This window comes from Drosophila elegans, unplaced genomic scaffold (assembly GCF_018152505.1).
Source record: "Drosophila elegans isolate 14027-0461.03 unplaced genomic scaffold, ASM1815250v1 contig_397, whole genome shotgun sequence".
NCBI lineage: Eukaryota > Metazoa > Arthropoda > Insecta > Diptera > Drosophilidae > Drosophila > Drosophila elegans.
In genome coordinates this window covers 4,637,349-4,657,348 of record NW_024545782.1, presented here as the reverse complement: position 1 = coordinate 4,657,348, position 20,000 = coordinate 4,637,349, and the positions used below count along the sequence as shown (strand labels likewise).

Below are 20,000 nucleotides of genomic sequence, written 5' to 3'. Positions count from 1 at the left end.
TGCCATGAGAGGATATTACCAATTGCCTTAAGCCAATTGTGCCATGAATACGCAGTCAGCGGGAGGAGAAGCTGATGAGGATAAGTCCGAGAAGCTCAATGACGATGACACTGTCATGGCCCCCACCAACACACACTGGCAATGAAGCTTATAAGCGCAGTTCAATAGCTGCAAAATCAGCGTCACAGCTGCTCACCCAGGGAGTATTCATACCAAAATCGGATGCAAGGGCACCAGAACGTATCCGAGGGCTAGAAGCTTCCAGCGATTTTTCAAACTGACAGATCGTTATGACGTTATGCATTGTTCGACTCCCTTGTTTCTGCTCCCCCTAACCTCCATCGACTTTGGTCCTTCGTTGGCTGCATTTCGCCATCTGCCAATTTCCGTTTGCGCTTTTGGGAGTTTTTCCCTTCTAACATCCCTTTGACTTGGTCAGATGCCCGTTTCTCTCCAGCTAGCAGCTGACATTTAACCCATTTAGTCTGAGAAATGGTATTGACCACTAGGACTTTGTACCTTAAAAAAATAAATCTAAAATCTATTGTTTTTAAATCTTTACAATTTAAAGAACTAATAAAACCGGCAATGTAGCCCAGTATTTAAAGGGAAATATTTAAGTTATTTATAAAAAAAAATTTAAACTGGATTGATATTACGTGTACTGCTATTTTCTTTCTTTGATTTATTTATATATTCCCAAACTATTGATGTACACTCTCAAATTTATTTATTTGGTTAAGCTACAAGCAGTACACTTTCTGTATTTTTCTGCGACCGTCTTAAGTGCCTTAAGTGGCATTAAAGTTTCACAAGCAGTCCTCTTCCCCCTTTTTTACACCACTCATTTTCGGCAGCTCTTGACTTTTATTGATTTTAAAGTGCATCTGAAAACGAAAAGAAAAAGGAAAAAATTAAAACGAAAGCAAAAGCAAAAAACAAAAAGAAAATTTTGCTGTCGTCTGGCAGTCGTATACGATTTCCAATTTTTCCCTTTACTAACATTCCTTCTTTCTTTTGTCTCCTGACTCGTTTTTGAACCGCCGCAGGTTACAAAATGGCTCGTCCTTTATGCAGGAATCGTCTAACCAACGCCGATGTCGATGATACGCTCTGCAGCCTTACTAATCGCCCGGAGGCGTCGGTGGAGCAATGTAATACACACAGCTGTCCTCCGCGGTAAGTACTCGTTTCTGTCGGGCATGGCTGTCAGCCATCGGCCACCACAGTTGGCTGACTCCAACTTCAATTCCACCAAAACATACTCTTTAAGCAGCCGCAGCTATATGACTTTCTCATGTCTAATACAGTTTAAAATTATAAAAAATAAGTTTAATTATTTTTATCATGTGACGATTACTATTATTTTACTTACAAAATTTACTTTATTTTTATTTTCTATTTTATTAACTTCTTATTTGGCACTCTGGAATATGGAATTTTTTCTCAACCATATCCAACACCTCCAGTATTTGCAAAATGTTCTTTCGCATTTTCAACACATTTTCTCCTGAACCAATTGACTTTCTAAAAGTCTTGTATAAAAGCTATACATTTCGATTGTTGTATAATTTTTTAAGATCAGACTGAATTTGGCTGATTCTCAATATTGCGGCTTTATAGTCTCCTTGCGCACTCTTTCCGCTGCTCAACGTCACTACGTGGACGACCGTCCACAGTGGCTATGAATCACGTTAAAATACACTTCTATTATTAACCACAAGAAAATACAAGTACATAAAAGTGCGCAAAGTCGGTTCAAAACGAGTATATCATACAGCTCCCATGGGAAACAAAATATTAAAAAAATTAATTAATGTCAAAATGGAAAGACAAAATGGAAAGACATTTTATCAGCTTAAATAATGTTTTCTGAAAAGAGTGACTAAAACGTTTGTCTCAGTGTAGATTAAGCTATTGTCTCACCTGGCCAGCTATAAATTTAAATTGCGTCGATTATCGTGTGCACGTTTTGATAGCCATCCCAAGCACACTGTTATTGCCCAGGAGCCGAACGGGGACATAGTATCATGACGCTGGGGGCGCATTCGTCCTTCGGCCTTCCTTTTTTGCTCCTTTTTTTGGCTGGCACACTCACGTTTGTTTATCGTTTGGTGACATTTTGCTAACCAAAACCAGAAAACAAAGCGAACCGAATGTGAGTCAAAAGTCTACGGAATTCTAATCTCCGTCTTTTGCCGTGAAGTAGAATTCTTGTTTATTGGGTATTGGGTGTAGACTTCAATTATGTTTTAGGTTTTGTCTATCTGGACTTCTGGATTCTTCGCTCTCCGTTTTTTATTAAAGTTAATTTATCGTTCAGTCTATATGTAAAAAGTGAAAATAAATAACAAATTTATTATGTATTTAAGTGTTCTGATTGAACAGATAATTTTTTACATTCATATTTTAATTATTTAAATCAAAATTCCTTAACGTTACAGTTTACCCGCAGTTCCAGCTGCATCGTTCAGTTCCTTTAGATGCCAACGATTTACCGCTGTTAAACAGCTAATAACAGTATAGTTAAATTTTAGTCCTTTCCTTCCGCCATATAATTTCTCTTTTTGCACACCCAATCGCAAGATTTTACGGTTGAACATATTTGACAGCGTGTGAATTTTTTTTCCACTTAGAGCTGTTTGCCATTTTTCATTTATTTGCTGTTCTGCTAATTCACGAGCAACGCCCACTGACCAATTGCATTTAACCTCTGAAATTTGCAGCTGGATAACCGACGATTGGAGCACTTGCAGCCGGCTATGTGGCCACGGCTACCGTGAACGGATGGTTGTCTGTGCCGAGGAATCGAACGCCATCAAAACGAGGGTGAGTGAAAAGGCCAATCCAACGGATGGCCGAAAAAGTGTCTGGCTATTACCTGCGGCGCCACCTTTTGCCGCCGCTAATTTTGGCTACGGGAACGGGAAGGAGTGCAACACATTATTGTCATGTTTTCTCACACTTCCCCTCACTCCCCAACAGGTTGCCGATATCATGTGCCGCACACCCAAGCCGGCAACACAAGAGACCTGCATTATAGAGGAGTGTCCGCATTGGGAGGTCGAGGATTGGACCGGCGTAAGTACCTTAGCACCTCAGCCCACATCCCAGCCCGTCGTGCACTAATCGTGCACTTTCTGTGCTGCAGCCAGAAAAAGTGGAGTACCCAGACGTAGACGTGGCAAGTTACACGTTGACGAGGCTATGTCTGGGCCCTTTGTGTATACTTAGCTAAATGTCTGGGTTGCTGCTACTCACTGCTGCTTGCTTGCCCCTAGGATTTGTCAGAGGCATAGCGCCTACATAACCGCTTTTGCGTAGTTGGTTTTGGGACTTTACTTTGCGAGGACTAGGCATTCTGCGATTTTTTAAAAACTTTAAATATATTCAATACAATGGTTTCAGGAAAGGTAAACTGGTTTTAAAGCTACATTATTCCTATCATCTAAAATTTGTGTTATAACATTTCCGCTTTCTATTTCTTTTTTTAGTAAGTTAGCTAGCTGAAGTCTTATTACAATTAATTCTGTTTATATAGGTGATAAGTAATGACCTTTATTGACTCAAAATTACTTGTTACTTATTATTCTGTAAGAGCATTCGTCGTTCGAATAAGACAAGTTATTTTCCTTTCTTGTTAGTCGCTTTCCGTATTTAAACATACTTTCCTTAGTGGCTCTTTATAAGCCGCTAGCCGCTAGACTGAGTCTGAGACTGAGTTTGGGCTGAGACACCCTCCTTCCACTCGGAAATATCCCTAGCCATACAACTTAATCAACTTGGTGGCGGAGACTCGGAGTGGCTGCTTAGTTTGTCTGGTCGCCCTCTTCCCTTTCCAGTTTGAGTGACCAACTTCGAATTCACTCACACACAGTTTTCACTTTGGTTGCTGTTCATTTAAACTGCAACTTTATTAATGTACCATACGTGTATGTGGCGGGACTTACGACGACCGCCTGGGGGTGTCAAGTTATGTGTTGCTTAATTGAATTGTCTTAAGTTTTTCGTCTGGGTCTTACTTTTGGGGTGTCTTAAAATGTAATTTTTAGATTGGGGTTGAAGTTTAAATAAAATTTCAGTTGTCCTGGATTAGAAATGAGACGTTGGCTTTATTAAAATTTGCCTAAGGAGGGAAACATTTAATTAAGTCTGGTAAAAACAGTCATACGAAAGTCATTCAAAGTAATATAATTGAATAGATTGATTGCCTTACAGGGGTTTCAGAAAGTTTCCTTTTCGTGTGCTGAAAACTTTATTTGTCAATTGCCTTCTATTAAAGAGCTGGTACAGTTCGCCAAACACAATTAAAATAAAGATTCAAAGCTATTATCTTTTCAACGTTTCCGCTAATTGAAAATAAATGAGTTTAAACTACCTAACTTCAGCATATTAAAAACATAATGAACTTTACAAATAAAATAAAACTTCCTTGCCGATTTCATACCCTTGCAGAGGGTATTATAATTTTAGTCAGAGGTTTGTAACACAGTGAAGGAGACATCCGACCCAATAAAGAATTTATATTCTTACATTCAGCTAAACAAAGAGAGTCGATCTAGCCATGTCCGACTGTGCTTTAGTCTGCTCGTCCGTCTGTCCATCGTCTATCCGTTAGTCTGTCTCTATGAACGTCGAGATTTTGGAAGCTACAAAAGCAAGAGGTTTGACATGCAAATATGCCTACAACGCAAGTTTAAAATCTGTCATGTTACTATGAGACATTTTAGAGATTCGATCATATCTATACATATCGGTAGATACAAACATTTAAAAATCGAGCTATTAATTCATGCTACTTCATTTTTGAAAAACGGAGTTCGTGCATTGAGACCATTGTAGTGCAGTGGAGACACTCATACTATGAAATGCTAGCACTTTATTTGTGTGGTTTATTTAGACTAAAAAACTTCTCAATGTGTGTGTACCGATAGCGGTCTTATACTGTTCGTGTCGTACTCTGCCGGCGCTCTGCCACTACTCTGTATTAGAAAGTGTCGTTGTTAGTGGAGGGTTGCTTGCTGCTCGGTTTTTGCTTGTAGTATTGTCCATGTATTACGGCCGATGGCGCCAGTCTATTGTTTTTTTTCGGGGAATAATTATTTAGAAATTTGTTAGCTGAGTAACGGGTGTCTTTAGCCTTCCCTCGTGTTTTGTTTACAAACTCTTTTGTGTGAAAAGGTCGCCGCAAAACCTTTTAGTTAGACTATCCCCGTTTTAAATGAATTTAAACGGGTGTAAAGCATTAGCCAAGTGAGCCTACTAAAAACTACGGTATTGTTTATGTCCATTAATAAAATATATGCCACAAATTAAAGCGCCATTAAAGCTGTGAGTGGAAGTAGGATGCTGTGGGATTACCCCAATAAAAAATGGTGATGAAGCTGGGAATGTTACACATACGCCTCGTGGCACGACAAAACGCAAACAATATAAGATTTGCATTTGTATGCAGGGCAGCATGGGGCTCAAATGTTTGCGTGTGTGTGTGTGTGGGTGGGGCGTTAGAGAGTCTCAGTAGGGTTTGCCTTTTTGTTTTTTAGCCGCATCACTTAAAACATTTGCGAAGGAGCAGACTTCTCTGTCATGCTGCGGCTCATCCTTTGTGCAAACAAATGCCCTTTTATGACAGCAAAAAGGGAACGTATTGAAATAATTTATAATGCTCACGGAAATTCCCCCAATCCCTGCAACCCACAGTGCTCGGTTTCCTGCGGACAGGGAATACAAATGCGAGGCGTCGAGTGTAAGTCGACAGACGGCAGCCTGAGTGCCAAATGTGATCCACTCACCAAACCGGGCAGCATGCAGCAGTGCTCCACTGGCATCCACTGCGGCGGAGGCGGTGGGTCAGCGAACAAAGGTGTTGGCACCATCATCGTGGGCAGCAGCCGGTCGCTGAACGAGGTAAGCCTGTCAAAGATCCTAGCGATTTTAACATCAACGAAACTTACAATTCCCATCTCAGCGGTCGGAGCGACAGATGGACAGCTCGGATGCGGATGACGACGACGATGACGAGGACGTGGATGATGAGGCCGAAGATATCGATGACCTGGAATCAGGCCAGGATACCGATGACGGCGAGGGCTTGTCCTATGCCGACCAACCCTTGCGCTATGCCCATCGCACGCAAAGTCGGCTGCAGCAGGAAGCCCCAGATGAGCCGCGCACCATGCGGCTGATGAACGGAAATTCGAATAATAATTATAACCGAGGAAATGGCGGATCAGATGTTCCCTCAATGGATCCCACGTAAGTAGGGCTCTATCCTTTACTATTAAGAACTGGTAGTTGTATATTTTCTTGGGCTCTACCTGGCGTTGCTTCTGGCTTCACCTGGTTTTTCAGCAAATTTAAAGTACATATAATCACAAAAAAATAACAACTAAAATGTTAGCGCGTAAAAGAAAAATTTTTTGTAGCGATAGGCAAACGCTCTTAAGAAGACCATACGAAAATACAATTAGCCTTGCGTAGATAAAAGTGCTGAAAATCAAAAAAAATTCTCACTTTGAGTCGCATATTGTTATGGTTGAGTTCCCCGACAACAACATTTTTGAATATTGATGGTCTTTATTGAACATTGAGTAGCTTGTCGCCTGTGTCAATAATTATTGTAAGTACCAAATTTATGTCCCGTCTCGGTGGAGTTAACCTTCCCTAGTCGCTTGGGAATTGGCTCACTGTGCTTTCCAGGGGCTTTTGTCTTGAGCCCACTATCTGGATTGCAGCCAGAGCGGAGTTTCTCGCTCCTCCGGGCACTTCTTCTGCTCCGAAGCCAGCACTTGACATATTTCAGCTTTAGTGCGTCGGGAGGTCCACCTCCGCGTGCTTCTCCGCTATCTTCACCCACTTATTTGCCTCTCGAGTCAACTTGGCTCAAGCACTTGGCCAACACACCAGCCAACATTGCCCCTCTTCATGACTCATCATAAGGTCCTTGGGCATTGTCGACACCTAAAGTTAAGACTTTTGGACAAACTCACAAACCCACGTCCTTGGGCAGGAGCCGGGAATGTATCGACTTGGAACCGGAGTAGATTGTAAGTACGGCAAAGTGCGCCTAATGACAATAAAAGTACCGCTTTGACGTGCCCATTTCATTGTTATTGGAAAACGATAAAAATTCGGCTGATAAGCCTGGTCAAACATATCAAATTGTGGACTCAGTTCAACGAAAAGTACCTCTTAGGCATACACACACTTTAATTACCCAGCGAAACAAAAGAAATTAATCTAAATGAAATCATTAGAATCGAGTGGCCAAATCCAAGTATTTTTGTCGGATAATTGGAGCGTGGGGAATACTTAGCCCAAATAATAAATTACCCACTGATTGGAAATTCCTATCCACTTGTCAATTGGGGTCGGAGTACCAGTAAATTGTTCTGGTCAATTGCCAAGCAAAGAAAATCTATACATCTTTATTTAAGAATCTTTCACATTACCCAGACTTACGAAAGACGGAAAGGTGATCCTGAAAGACGATCGTAGGAGTGCTATTGACTTGTTACATTGTTATTAAATTATAATATTGTTTGAAATTGCAATTGTATTAGAGTGCCAATCCTGAATTTGAATGTAGTTTACTCACAGTAATGTTTAAAATCCAAATATTAAATAATGCGCCTTTTTTTCAATACATTTAAAGAAGTTTCATTATGAAATTAAAATTAAAACCATGGACCGTTGCCAAAAAAGTAACAAAATGCGGCGTTTTATTTCGCTAAAAAGGCATTCAACTTATCTTCTCTGATGGTTTTCTCTTGATTGTTTGTTGTTACGATGCCCACTAAGCTGAAACTATTCGAGCCTGGCGCCGCCATAAAGTCGCGTCTTGATGCCGCCACTAGAACCTTGGCCTCCGAAGCCGATGCGGCAACAATAAAGGCCATGAAGAGATTGTCGATGGCAGCGTGCCAGGCAGACAAACAACAAAAATGGGAAAAGATACGAGCAAACAAAGTTCTGAACACACGCCTGGCCTACGCGGCACGTTGGTTATGAAATCAGCAGCAGCACACCGAAAAAATATGCATTGTATCAATACCATTTGGTATTATACAATTATTTACTAAACTTATTAAAAGTCCTAAAATTTGAAATCTTTGAAAAAGTAGTGAGACACAGAAATAAAAACTAAACTAGGCTAATAGTGCCTATAATGATTATTAAAATATTGTTTTCAAAAACAACTATAGCTGTCCCACGCTTAAAAACATTAGTTTATCTTTATAGGACCTCCGGCATTGTACAAAGTAACTTCAAATAAATTAAAAAATATAAAATCTTTAAGGGGACATTTAAATGGAGACAGTCTTAAAAGTCAATAATCAGTATAGGTACTTTTACCCTATTTCCTGAAGTAAAGAAATTCCCTTAATGACCATTTTAGGTAAGATTATTTCTCTGTGCAGTCTGCAAGCTGACCTACTTAGAGAGCCATGCTGAGATGTTTGCGGCCATTTGGCGCCACTTTAATGCGACATTCGCATTTACAATTTGACTACAAATCAATAACGGGTAGAAACGCTCCTGTCCAGCGGATTTGTCAACTTCTGACCCCTAATCCATTTCTGTGGACTGTCGGCGAAACCATAAAACCACTTCAGGCCACAAAACAATGCCCGAGCACTATAGTGCCTGCGGGCGCTTACTCGACTTGCCGCAAACGATTCATTCACGTAGCACTCTTTTTGGGGCCGAGCGTAGAGGGCTCAATAAATATGTGTCCTGGCATTGAATGAAATGCAATGTGTGGGACGTGGCGAGGTCTATTGTTGCACGGAATTTGTTTAGCTATGGACAAAATGGAAGATAGGGACTGCGAAACTCTGTGGGATAGAGCAGGACGATGGTTTTTTTGATTCAATTTACGTGCGTGCGGCTAAACGTGGAAAGGCATTGCCCATGGATCACGGCATGTGTGGACGCTGGGTTTTCTTTTTTTGTTTATGTTTGTAAAGCGGTGGAGTTTTGTTTGGGAGTTTTTAAACGGTTGTTTATTATTAAACGTTTATTTTAAAACGTAGGTTCTAAAAAATGTATTTATAAACAATAGATTCGAACATTAAAATCTTATTTTAAATCTGTGAGTCCAACTTATCCATTTCATTATACTCTTACAAAGTGAGTTTTAATTTCAGTCAGAAGTTTGATGGAGTCATTTCCGACCCTATTTATATTTCAGCATCAGTAGGAGATTCGGTCCGTCTGTCCGTCCGTCTGTCCGTTTCTACGTAAACTAATCTCTCAAAAGTTGCCTTTTTTGGTAGTAAATAAGTCGAAACAAGCCGGATTACAAATATGCCTTAAAGAATATTTAATTTGTTCAATAGCTGCGATGGTTTAAACTTGCGAAAATTGGCTTCCTTTCTTGTAATATACTTAAATTTACTTCGTGTTTTTTTTTTTGATTATATGAAGTGCACGGTTCAAAACTAAACAAAACCAGTTATTTATTAACTTTTTTGATACTCGTATACTGCTTGGCGACTACAAAAAAATCCTGCTTCGTATTCCACAGCTTCATCAAGGATACTGACTGGTCACCATGCAGCGTGACCTGCGGCGAAGGCGTCCGTCGACGCTCCTACAACTGCAAGATATTCCTGGAGTACTCTCGAACGGTGGCCACCGTGAATGATTCACTGTGCGAGGGGAAAAAGCCACATGACGAGGTGGAGCGATGTGTGGAGGATCCGTGCATGCTGCCCTCGCACGGCTTCGACGACCAGTATCCCCGGGACTCCATCAAAGTGGGAGTCTCGGAGCCAGGGAAGACGTACGTCTGGCGGGAACAGGGCTACACTTCCTGCAGTGCCTCTTGCTTGGGAGGTGTGGAGGAGCTGATCATCAACTGCGTGCGGGAGGATAATGGTCGGGTAGTCTCGCCCTTCCTCTGCGCCCCGGAGACCAAGCCGGAGGCGAGGGTTCGCACCTGCAACGACCGTCCCTGCCCGCCCAGGTGGAACTATTCGGACTACACGCCTTGCTCCAAGAGCTGCGGCATTGGCATCAAGACGCGCGAGGTGCAGTGCATCCACGAGGTAACCCGTGGAGGGGACAACACAATGGTGGTGCCGAACAGCATGTGCCCACAGCCGCCGCCCGCAGATCGCCAGTACTGCAACGTGCTCGATTGCCCCGTTCGGTGGGAGGTGGGTGAGTGGGCCAAGTGCTCCCACACCTGCGGCTACGGGTTCAAGGATCGCAAGGTCGAGTGCAAGCAGATAATGGCCCAGGAGCACAAGATCGAGCGACCCGAGTCGATGTGTCCGAGTGCCAAGCCGGCGGACAAGAAACCCTGCAACGTTAAGCCCTGTCCGCCAGAGGATCCTAAGCCGGTCATCCAGATAAACAACTCGACCCACATCCAGCACGACCCCAAGAAAACCAAGATCACGCTCAAAGTGGGCGGTGCGGGGGTGGTTTTCTTCGGCACTCAGGTTAAGATCAAGTGCCCCGTGAAGCGGTACAATCGCACCAAAATCAAGTGGAGTAAGGACCACAAGCCGCTGCAGCGTTCGCGCAAGTTCAAAGTGTCGAAGAAGGGTGCCCTGCGTATACTTGATATCACGTTTCGAGATGCCGGAGTCTACTCCTGTCACGCCGGACTCAGCTCCGCGGAAATAAGCATCGAGGTGAAGGCCAAGCCAGGCCAGCAGGCCGAGGAGCTTGAGCGCCAGGAGGCAGGTGAGTAATCAGGGTTGGGTGATGGTCCAAACAGTAATGGGAATAAGCTATTCTTAAAGGGTGAAAAAATTGAAACTATATTCATCTAAATTTAAGACAGGTTGAACTTACAAAATAAAATAAAGATAAGCTTTATATATAAAATTATTCTGCAAGTGTGTTGATAGAGAACTCTTCCTAAACGCTTGAACCGATTTGAATGAATTCTTTGTGTATGTACAAAATATAAATACAAAATCAGGTACAAAAATATAAATAATTCAGAATTCACTATTTACCCAGAACCGTAGGTGAAATAGATCGAAAAAGGACAATGAAAATGTAAGAAATCAGGCTGCAATCTAATGAAAGTCAAGAGTATCGCAACGAACGCCAGAACAACGTCTCTCGGGCCCGCTGGTATCGTTATATCGAAGTAAATTTATTGTACGGTGATTTCCTAGTGTGATTTCAATTGGAAATTATTATAAATAATATCTCGTTCTCCAATTTAAAAAAGCTTTGCCTGCCCATCACTGTCCCTAATGAGCTTGTTCGTCTAAATGCTTAATTTCCCCTGATTTTTCCCAGATCGCTTGGTGCGTGAGCGAAGCGGCACGGAGGCTCTTACCTCTGCGGACATGACGTCATCGGGTGCAGCAGGCTCTTCCGGTGGACCTGGAACTGATGGACCCGCTAATGGGTAAGTGAAGCACCCGTCGTGCGACCTTTACTGAGAATTTTCAACGGTCAACACTTTACTTTGGAGCAGGTTTCGTTTGAAGAGGCTTCACATTTTGAATTACCTTGATTGGTTTAGATACTGGTTTCTGGAAAAATAAATTCGGGCAACTGGGCCATTTCATTCGAAAGGGTTATTTATTTAAGTAAATATTTCGGAGGTAAAGTGTTTGTGCAAAAAACATGGCACGAAGGTTATTTATTTTCAAAGGGGCTGTAAAAATCTTGAGCTGAGTGCAGAGTTGTATTTCCCTCTTTGGTTTAACTTAAATGTCAAAAATTACTCTACATTTTTAAAGAATGAAATCTAAACTTTAAAGTTGGCGTTAATATATATATAAATATATATAAATATAAATATTATAGCAGTGGCTTGTAACTCTTTCGACAAATGGTTTTATTTGTCATTCTTAGACTTGGAACAATAATTAACAACAAATTACATTAACTATAAATTTTCTCATCTTAAATTCCGAATTCAAAAAAATGGTTAAGAAGTTGCCCCAGGAAATGGGATAACAGGGCTAGAAAGCTTTTTCCTGAGATATTTGCAAATGGCGCTTCATATTATAAAGTTACTTATAAAGTCCATTTTCACATCTTCTCTTTCGCCAGCATAAAGCAAATTGACAGTTTTTCTTGTGCACTTTGCATTTGCCCCTTTGCCGACGTTCAACCAGCAGCCTAACAACAACCTTGCCCCAACCCAATCCCTGGCTCTATACCCCTTCGGCCCTGGGCCATTTAAATTGCAAGTGCCTCTGCTGTCCAGTTATTACCGGCTGGTGCTTTCGTATCTTCTTTTTCTTTTTCTTGAGTCGAAGTGTCAGTTCCGCTTGAGAACAGGATGGCGGATACAATATTAGGGCCTTTTCAGCTACAGTAAAGTGGTAACCGCTTAGTGGTGGTCAGTCATGCACTTGCTTCTTCATCCTGTCTTGTTTTTATCTAGCTACTTTTTCGATTCATTCCATTGCAGTCCTTATTCGCCCATCTTTGCTGCTTCCGTCTACGTTGCGTATGCGTGTTATCGTTGATTGTCGCTGTCTTAGTGTTTCATCCGGCAAACCTTTCTCGATTATACTGCACTCCTGGTTTGTGTTTGTATTTGCTTTTCCTGTGCATTAAAGTTTAATGTTGATAAACAACAACTTAAAATAACGGAAACAAAACAAACATTAAGTCAATTTTATGGTTGCTTAGTTGGCTCAGCTTTGCGTATACTCTTCCCCTCTTATAATTGAACCACTAACAAAAATTACCTGTGACACTCTATACCTACTAGCTTGAACTAAAGAATTAATACATTAATTATCATAAAATTCAAGCAAACGCAAGTCTATTGCCTGGCAAGTTGGCAGATAAGTTCCGCCTTTAGCTTTCGGCTTTTTCATGATATTTAAAGGCATACAAAAGTTGTTCTGCGGACGATACTTATTCTGGAGTTGAAAGCGCTTAAATGCTACCTGCTTGGTTAGCTTAGGGCCCTCCCTCGACTGCTGCTTGCAACTTCACAGTCTCTTCAACATTTAACTCTATTGAGTGCCCTATTCACGAGCAAACCCGCTGCCAAACACTCTTTGGCACCCCCTTTTTTCAACTCCTTCTCCCAAACTGAGTTTTCAACGCACACGTGTGTGCGGTTTATTTCGCAATTTGGGTTACGTGTTTGGTTGGACTTGGAGTTTAACATGCCAAAAATTACAGAGACATCTGCTTACATAGTTGTGCAATTTATATATATGCCTGTATTGGGACAACAATCCATATGTTTGTAATCGTGCAGTACCTCTGCTTAGTGTAAATGGTTAAAAGCAAACAGCCAACAGCAAAATGCATTTTGACAAAGCCGCAGACTTTTCACCACCCTCGCAAATAGCACCGCACACAGCCAGGTTTTCAAATTTACGGCGGTATTTCTGGTTTTCAAATGCATCATCAACTTTGTCGTTGGACGTGAAAAGCGTGGCACAACTTTTGACGTCGGCTATAGAAACTAAATATCCAAATGTAACTCTGTGCACAGGAAAAATGAATGCCTGTATTTGATCGCAATTTTAATATTTAAAATACATATTTTATATCCTTTCAGTTGAGAAATGTTTGCCCTCATCGTGCTTTTTTCTTATTTTATTTTTCGAAACGTTGCACACACACTGAACACTGAATTTTTGTCAATTTTTCGCAGCATGGAAAAATATGCAAATATTTGCGAGAAGGGTTGGAAGAGGCTTTGCTTAGTGAAATGGCTTTTGGTCTTTTGACCGGCACTCGCTGCGGGCATCCAATGGTTTTTTGATATATTGTCTCTGTTTTTTGCTTTTAAATTGTTATTTTTGTTGCTCTAAAAGAGGAATTTAAACATGGGTCTGCAAGAAAATTGCAGCACAAGAACATACAAACAAAGTGAAATTTTTTGAACAAATAAAAGTCGAGGCAAAAGTAAATTGACTAGTCAAAATTATGCTTTAAATTTGGAGAGTAGTTGAAATCCATATTGGCGCCAAAGTTACAATCCCAGGATTACAATAAAAATAAAAGCTCAACAAGAAAAGATTGTAAGAACGCATACGATGAAATTCATTAAGGCCCCATCTTCGTCTGCAAATACAACTAAAGCAATTAAGAACAAAGAAGGGCTTTTAATCAATTTCAACACAAGGGGACTTTCGAAAACCTTTCCATTAAAATTAAAGTTGTCTTTTTCAATCACCGTACAAACAATTTATTGTTAGAAAAAAGATCATAGGGTTCATAAGAATGTACTCGTGCGGCCAGTTTAAAGGTATTTCCTTTCACCACCTTTTACTCTGGAAAAATGCTACTTACAACGAGCTTACAAAGGTCCTTTTGCTTGGGATGGGCCAGGGTGGAGTTAAGTCAAGAAAGGCCACTATGAAATGGCCCTTGACAGGGCTTTGTGAGTGTGGGAACGGAAATCTGCATTTGACATCTTACAGGTCCTCAGCCAAACCGCAATTCTGGTGTGGCATTAGCCGCTTGGTTTTAATGTTCCCCGCTATCTTTTCAAATTTTCCAGGTCTACGCAGCAGCAGGGCACACGTCGCAGACAGCAGCAGTCGGAGCGCTTGCAGAACGGCAGGGAGCGGAACCGGAGACCCAAGTCGGACGGAGTTCAGCATGCAGATAGCAGCATTATGGAGGACGATGTGAGTAGTGCTCCCATACGTTATGATTGTCCCACTCGATCAACGTCATTGCCGGGCTTACGTTTTAAATATGTTCCGGAAACGTGCGGGAACGAATGGGGCGCGAATGTGGTGGTCCCACGTTGTCCCTTCGTAGTTTACACAATTTCATTGTGTATTGGATTTGCGGTCTCAGTCGCTCCCTTTCGCCCTGTGTCAATTTCTACGTAATTTGATAGTTTTTCCACTTGGCTTTCCCCATTTCGTTTGGGTTGCTTCATATCAACAGAATAAATATCTGTGCAAACTGTTGGCAGTTTAGATTTGTATCTGTCTCCCTTTCTCTCTGGCTATCTTGTTTGTTCCTGGCTCTATCTTTTTCGACTGGCCAAACATATAATGCGCTTTAGAACGAAATTACGTATACGTTCAGTTGCCTGCCGGATAGAACTGAACACAGCTAGGTACAGAGTGGATTGAAGCAGAGAAAAGTAAACCAAACAACTTTTACAATTCCTTCCCTTTGAAAACAACAATAGATGAGGCACAGACTAGCGCGAACGGCCTGCTTTGTCCTCGTTGGGGGAGGTATGTTAAAGGATACGAATTGGATTTTGGTCGCCTAGGCCAACACTACCTGGCCAAATTGCTGTTTGTCTGGCAAAGGATACTGAGGCCGGATTTTGGGTCACAGCCAAGGCAGCCAAGAGTTAGCGTAAATACCTTGATTGAGTTTTAGCCGATAGGAGATTTTTCGTTTTCCTCAGTCGCATTTCAAATTGCAAATTTTGTTATGGTCAAGGCATGTTAAAATTTTGATAAATGAGCTGAGCCACGTATAAAAGAAGATTGGATTTTATTTTTTGTTCGAATTAGAAGAAGATTCGCTAGTGGTGAAGGATGAGTGGGTAATGTTATTTTAGTATTAAGCAAACATCTAAGCTCGATAATTTGGCTTGCTGCTGCCATATTAATATTATTAATTAGCATTAACAAACGTTTGAGTACTCCTTATTTCGGACTTGACAATCTTTTATTTCGTATTTAATGGTCTAAATTTAAATGCACTCGCTTTCAGGTTGAACCGTTTTAATTGCTGTCCAGTATTCTCCCCGTTTCCACTAACAAAATCAGCTCCATCTTTCGCCCCTGCACAATCTCCTATAATATATTACACACATATCAGCATAACCATAACTTTAAACCAAAACATATTGCTAATAAATAACGTCACACTTAATAACTATTTTCGTCATATTTCTTCCTTAACCCAACCCAATCCAATCCCAATCCACCTGTTTGTGCGTGTGTGGGCGTGCATCTGCAGCATTCGCAATTAGTGCAATCCCAGGACAGGGTTCCACAGCCGGCGAGCGCCAGCAGCGGGAGTAGTCGCACCAGGACTCTGCTGGCCATGCCATATTTCCAGGCTCTGCTCAGCAATCTCCAGGTGAGGCGCATCCTTTATGCATCCCTCGGTTCGTTCGATTACGATTTCGATTCCGATTCGATTATTTCGGCTCGTTCACCGGCAAATTGCTGGGCCTCACTTATTTTTTGTTCGAAAGCGAACACACATTTCGTTATTCTTTTTATTTAAATTTATTCCGTTCTTACCTTTGCTGCTTGCAATTATTCACCCTGATTTCAGTGACTTTTGGTTTGTTTGTTTTATTTCATTAATTCTGCAAAGAGACACACACATTCATCGTATGTAAAGTGCTTTCGCCTGGCCCTCCACAAACTTTGCCCTGCATGCGTGTAATTAGTGCCCTTCAAATGGGCGTGGCAGGGGCGTAGGCCGTGCAAATTGGCAAAGTACTGCATATAAATTGGGCATCGTTTGCATATTTGTCTTTAGGCTGATTGGCCCTCTTTGCCAAGCAGTTGTTGCAATTTGTCATATGACAGTGCAAGCGAATCTGAAACTTGGCTGCATCGGTTCGAGACTTCTAAGCCAACCTTGGTCGTAGTACTTTTGTTTGTTGTTATTATCTATTTGATTTGCATGTTTCATTATTTGACAGCATTGTTGAATTTACAGTCATTTTACTTAAATTGGCTATCTATAAGGCACTCTATAGGCGACATGTCCGTCGATTAGAGAATAAGCGCTTAAAAATTGTATAATAGTTAAAAATGAAGAAATGGCATTGAAAAAGTAGTGCTGTCAAAACTATTGGGCACTCTGCAATAAAAAAGTTCCTGACAAAATGTTGAAGCGGGACGAACGAGAATCTTTTTAAAGGGGTACTTATTTAGTCGAATGCTTAAATATTTTTCGTCACAAAATTGAAAATTGAAAGGTCGATCGTTACGACTTTTTTAAATTGTAAAGAGAAATGTGCATTATGCATTTAACAATCAGCACTGCCAAAACATTCACTAGATTTCAATCTATTTTTTTTCAATCTTACGTTTTTTAATAATAAAGACTTTTTTAAATTAATTATATTATTTTGAAGTAGTTCTTGTATTAAATAAGCTTGCCACTATGTTTTGGAATTCAAAAATTCCTTCAACATCTAAAATTAAGTATTTAAAAGCTATGCATGTTTTTGAAACATTTGTACATTTTTACTGCATTGTTATTTACAGTTAAGTACTAAGCACATGTGATTATATTTCCCACTCTCAACAATGATTTATAAACTTTGTCTTTCTTTTTGCATATCCCAACATCAATATTTTTTATTACTGTTCGGTTTGTTCGGGGCCCTCTGAATATATTGTACAACACAAACAACATACAAAAAAAAAAACAAAACGGGAACCACTTTCGAACATACCCTAAACATAACGAATGCAACGTAGGTAAAACTTTCTAATAACTACAAAACTTTTGCCTGATTTCTACTATATATTAAACACTTTTCACTCTATTCTCGGTGAGCACAGAGCGCGTAAACAGTTAACTTAATATCCTTGATATCCTTCCAGCCAATGGCAGTAAAATTGGTATCGCGTAATATTTATTAAAAATGTTGTGTAAAATTTTCGTCTCTTCCGTCTGCTATTCGCCCTTAGGCAACTTTTTGCGCGCCCGCCATCAAAGACATTATTTTCTGGCTTTTTGTGTGCATTTTATACATTGTAAAATGAGCAAACAATTGGCATAATGGGAAAAAAAGGATAGTCAACTCCGGCCGAAAAAGTTGCATGTTCCTGACTTGAAAGCTGGAAAATTTGAACCTTTCAGCAAAATAAACAAAAATGTGCATACAAATTGGACCGCTGCTTTTTTCAAGAGATTATTTGTGTGCTCGATAGTAAATATAATTTGAATTGTCAAAAATCAAACAGCCTGCATTTCATTACCATTACGAACATTGTTGTATCAACAAATTTATCAGTACTACAATAAATATCTGTAAAAAAAAGAAGTTTTTTTTAAATAATAACATATTCAAGTGAATTTAAAGTACCCTGAATATAACTAAAAACAATTCAATTGAATAAAGAATGCGATAAATTAATTTTGTATCCCTTGCATTGCAAATTTAAGCGCATGACATGAAAAATTATAAAATAAAAATACAAACTTTATTTATGGCACAAAATAAATTAAAAAAAAACAAGAAAGGAAGCAAACTTCGGCAAGCCGAAGTTCATATACTCTTGCAGCTATTGCAAAAATTAAATATTCTTTAAAACATTAAAATTATGATTTACTTCCGTTATATGTTTAAAAACATTGAAGCTATGATGATTTGCAGCTCATTTATTCCATAATTCCTATGGCAGCTATACGATATCGTTTCCAATTTTAATAAAATTAAAAGCGTAACTCTGAACAAAAATTACAAATAAAGAAAAGTTACATAAAAAAATTTTTGTTTTATATATTATTATTGTTTCCATGGGAGCTATAAGATATAGCCGTCCGATTTTGATGAGATTTAAACCGTAATTCTGAAATATTTACCCATTTCTATTTGTCAAAGAACTAAACGAAATTAAAAATCGGCAAGGTTATAATTTTTTGCTTCCGATTTTTCCTTTGGAATCTATATGCTATAGTCGTCCGATCCGGGTCGGTTCGACCTGCAATAGAAAGACAACTTGTTGGAAAGTTTCATGCAGATAGCTCTAAACCTGAGATACTAGTTTGCGTAGAAGCGGACGGACAGACTGACAGGATGGACAGACGGACATGGCTAGATAGACTCCCCTAGTGTTGCTGATCAAGAATACATATACTCTATAGGGTTGGAAATGTCTGCGTTGCAAACTTCTGATTGAAATTATAATACCTTCTGCAAGGGTATAAACAAAGTAAAAAAAAAAATTATTTTAAAGTCTCCTTTATTCATAGAACGCAATCTTGGATCTGTCATTAGAGAATTTCTTTTATAAGTCTTCTATATTTTATCATCGTTTCTTGTTCACATCATTCAGTTATCCGTTAAAACAATTAAATTTATTTGAGTTTCCAGTTTGAAAAACCTACTGATATTTGTTTTGCTGGTCCATTGCACGAAACAAACTCATATTATGAAATATTTAAATTAAACCAATTACATATACTAATTGTAGGCATTTATACACAAATAAATTTTTAATTTAAATCTAACAAATATTTATACCAGAAGTGCCGCTAGCTGAACGATGGTTTGTTGTTTGATATGTTGGTTAGGTAAGTGCCACTTGCGTCGTCGACTGTCCATAGAAGTTTTGTGAAATAAATATGTATACATATATGTAGAATTTATAAACTTTTTTATTAATATAATAGTTTATTCTCCCTCTCGGCCCTTTCTAACTTGGTCTATTTCCCCTTTCACCGCATTAAAGTTATGTAACTAACGCCAAACAACAACTTTTAGCTTAAAAGCGAGGACGGGAGCTAGCAAGCTGGCAAGCCGAAAATGTAATACTTTGCAGTCCAGCGATGGAACCGTAACTATATAAAACCATTAAAAAAAGCAAAAGAAAAACGAGATGTACGCATACTTCTTACAAAATCCAAATTTATCAAATAATTGTTGCTATGGGAGGAAATAGTCGTCCTTACGGCAACATTTTTGTTCGTGATCAGTGCACACATAAGAAAACACGATTTGGAAAGTTTCAATAATCTATCTTCTACTCTGGGTAAATAATCGTCATAGAACAGTATGGTCAGTTAAACAGATAGATGGCAACTAAATTTAAAGGTGTGAATTAGAAGTGACAAAAATACTTTAGCGTTAAAACCAGCAACTTATACTTAAAACTAAATACAGCCAAAACTAACATTTTGACTTGATTGTTCCTAATGCAGCCAATCTGCCATGATCAGTGTCCACGTAAGAAAATACGATTTGAAAGGTTTCAAGAATCTATCGTTTTTACTGAGCGAACAAATATATGGCATATATATTTGATCATACGATTTTGAATAGATCTCAAGGTACACATAAAAAATACGATAGCGATAGTTTTAAATATCTA

At 39.7% G+C, this 20,000-nt stretch overlaps 1 protein-coding gene and 1 long non-coding RNA gene across 11 annotated transcripts in view; one reads left to right on the top strand and one right to left on the bottom strand.

The window, feature by feature from the left end:
- Window positions 1-20,000, top strand: part of LOC108135228 (protein madd-4) — a 60,887-nt gene that overhangs the window by 30,909 nt on the left and 9,978 nt on the right. For 6 of the 10 annotated variants that reach the window (XM_017255873.2, XM_017255872.2, XM_041708768.1 and 3 more), the window contains exons 8-16: window positions 1,050-1,179; window positions 2,727-2,829; window positions 2,986-3,081; window positions 5,701-5,907; window positions 5,969-6,255; window positions 9,530-10,698; window positions 11,269-11,380; window positions 14,459-14,588; window positions 15,895-16,017. In XM_017255873.2, coding sequence (XP_017111362.1) covers window positions 1,050-1,179; window positions 2,727-2,829; window positions 2,986-3,081; window positions 5,701-5,907; window positions 5,969-6,255; window positions 9,530-10,698; window positions 11,269-11,380; window positions 14,459-14,588; window positions 15,895-16,017 — 2,357 coding nt within the window. The other 4 variants (XM_041708770.1, XM_041708769.1, XM_041708771.1 and 1 more) reach the window with 3 other exon arrangements.
- LOC121467367 lies at window positions 11,795-12,558 on the bottom strand. Its single transcript, XR_005977483.1, has 2 exons — window positions 12,488-12,558; window positions 11,795-12,427 (listed from the first exon to the last, which is right to left on the bottom strand). It is a non-coding gene; the product is annotated as an uncharacterized LOC121467367 (long non-coding RNA).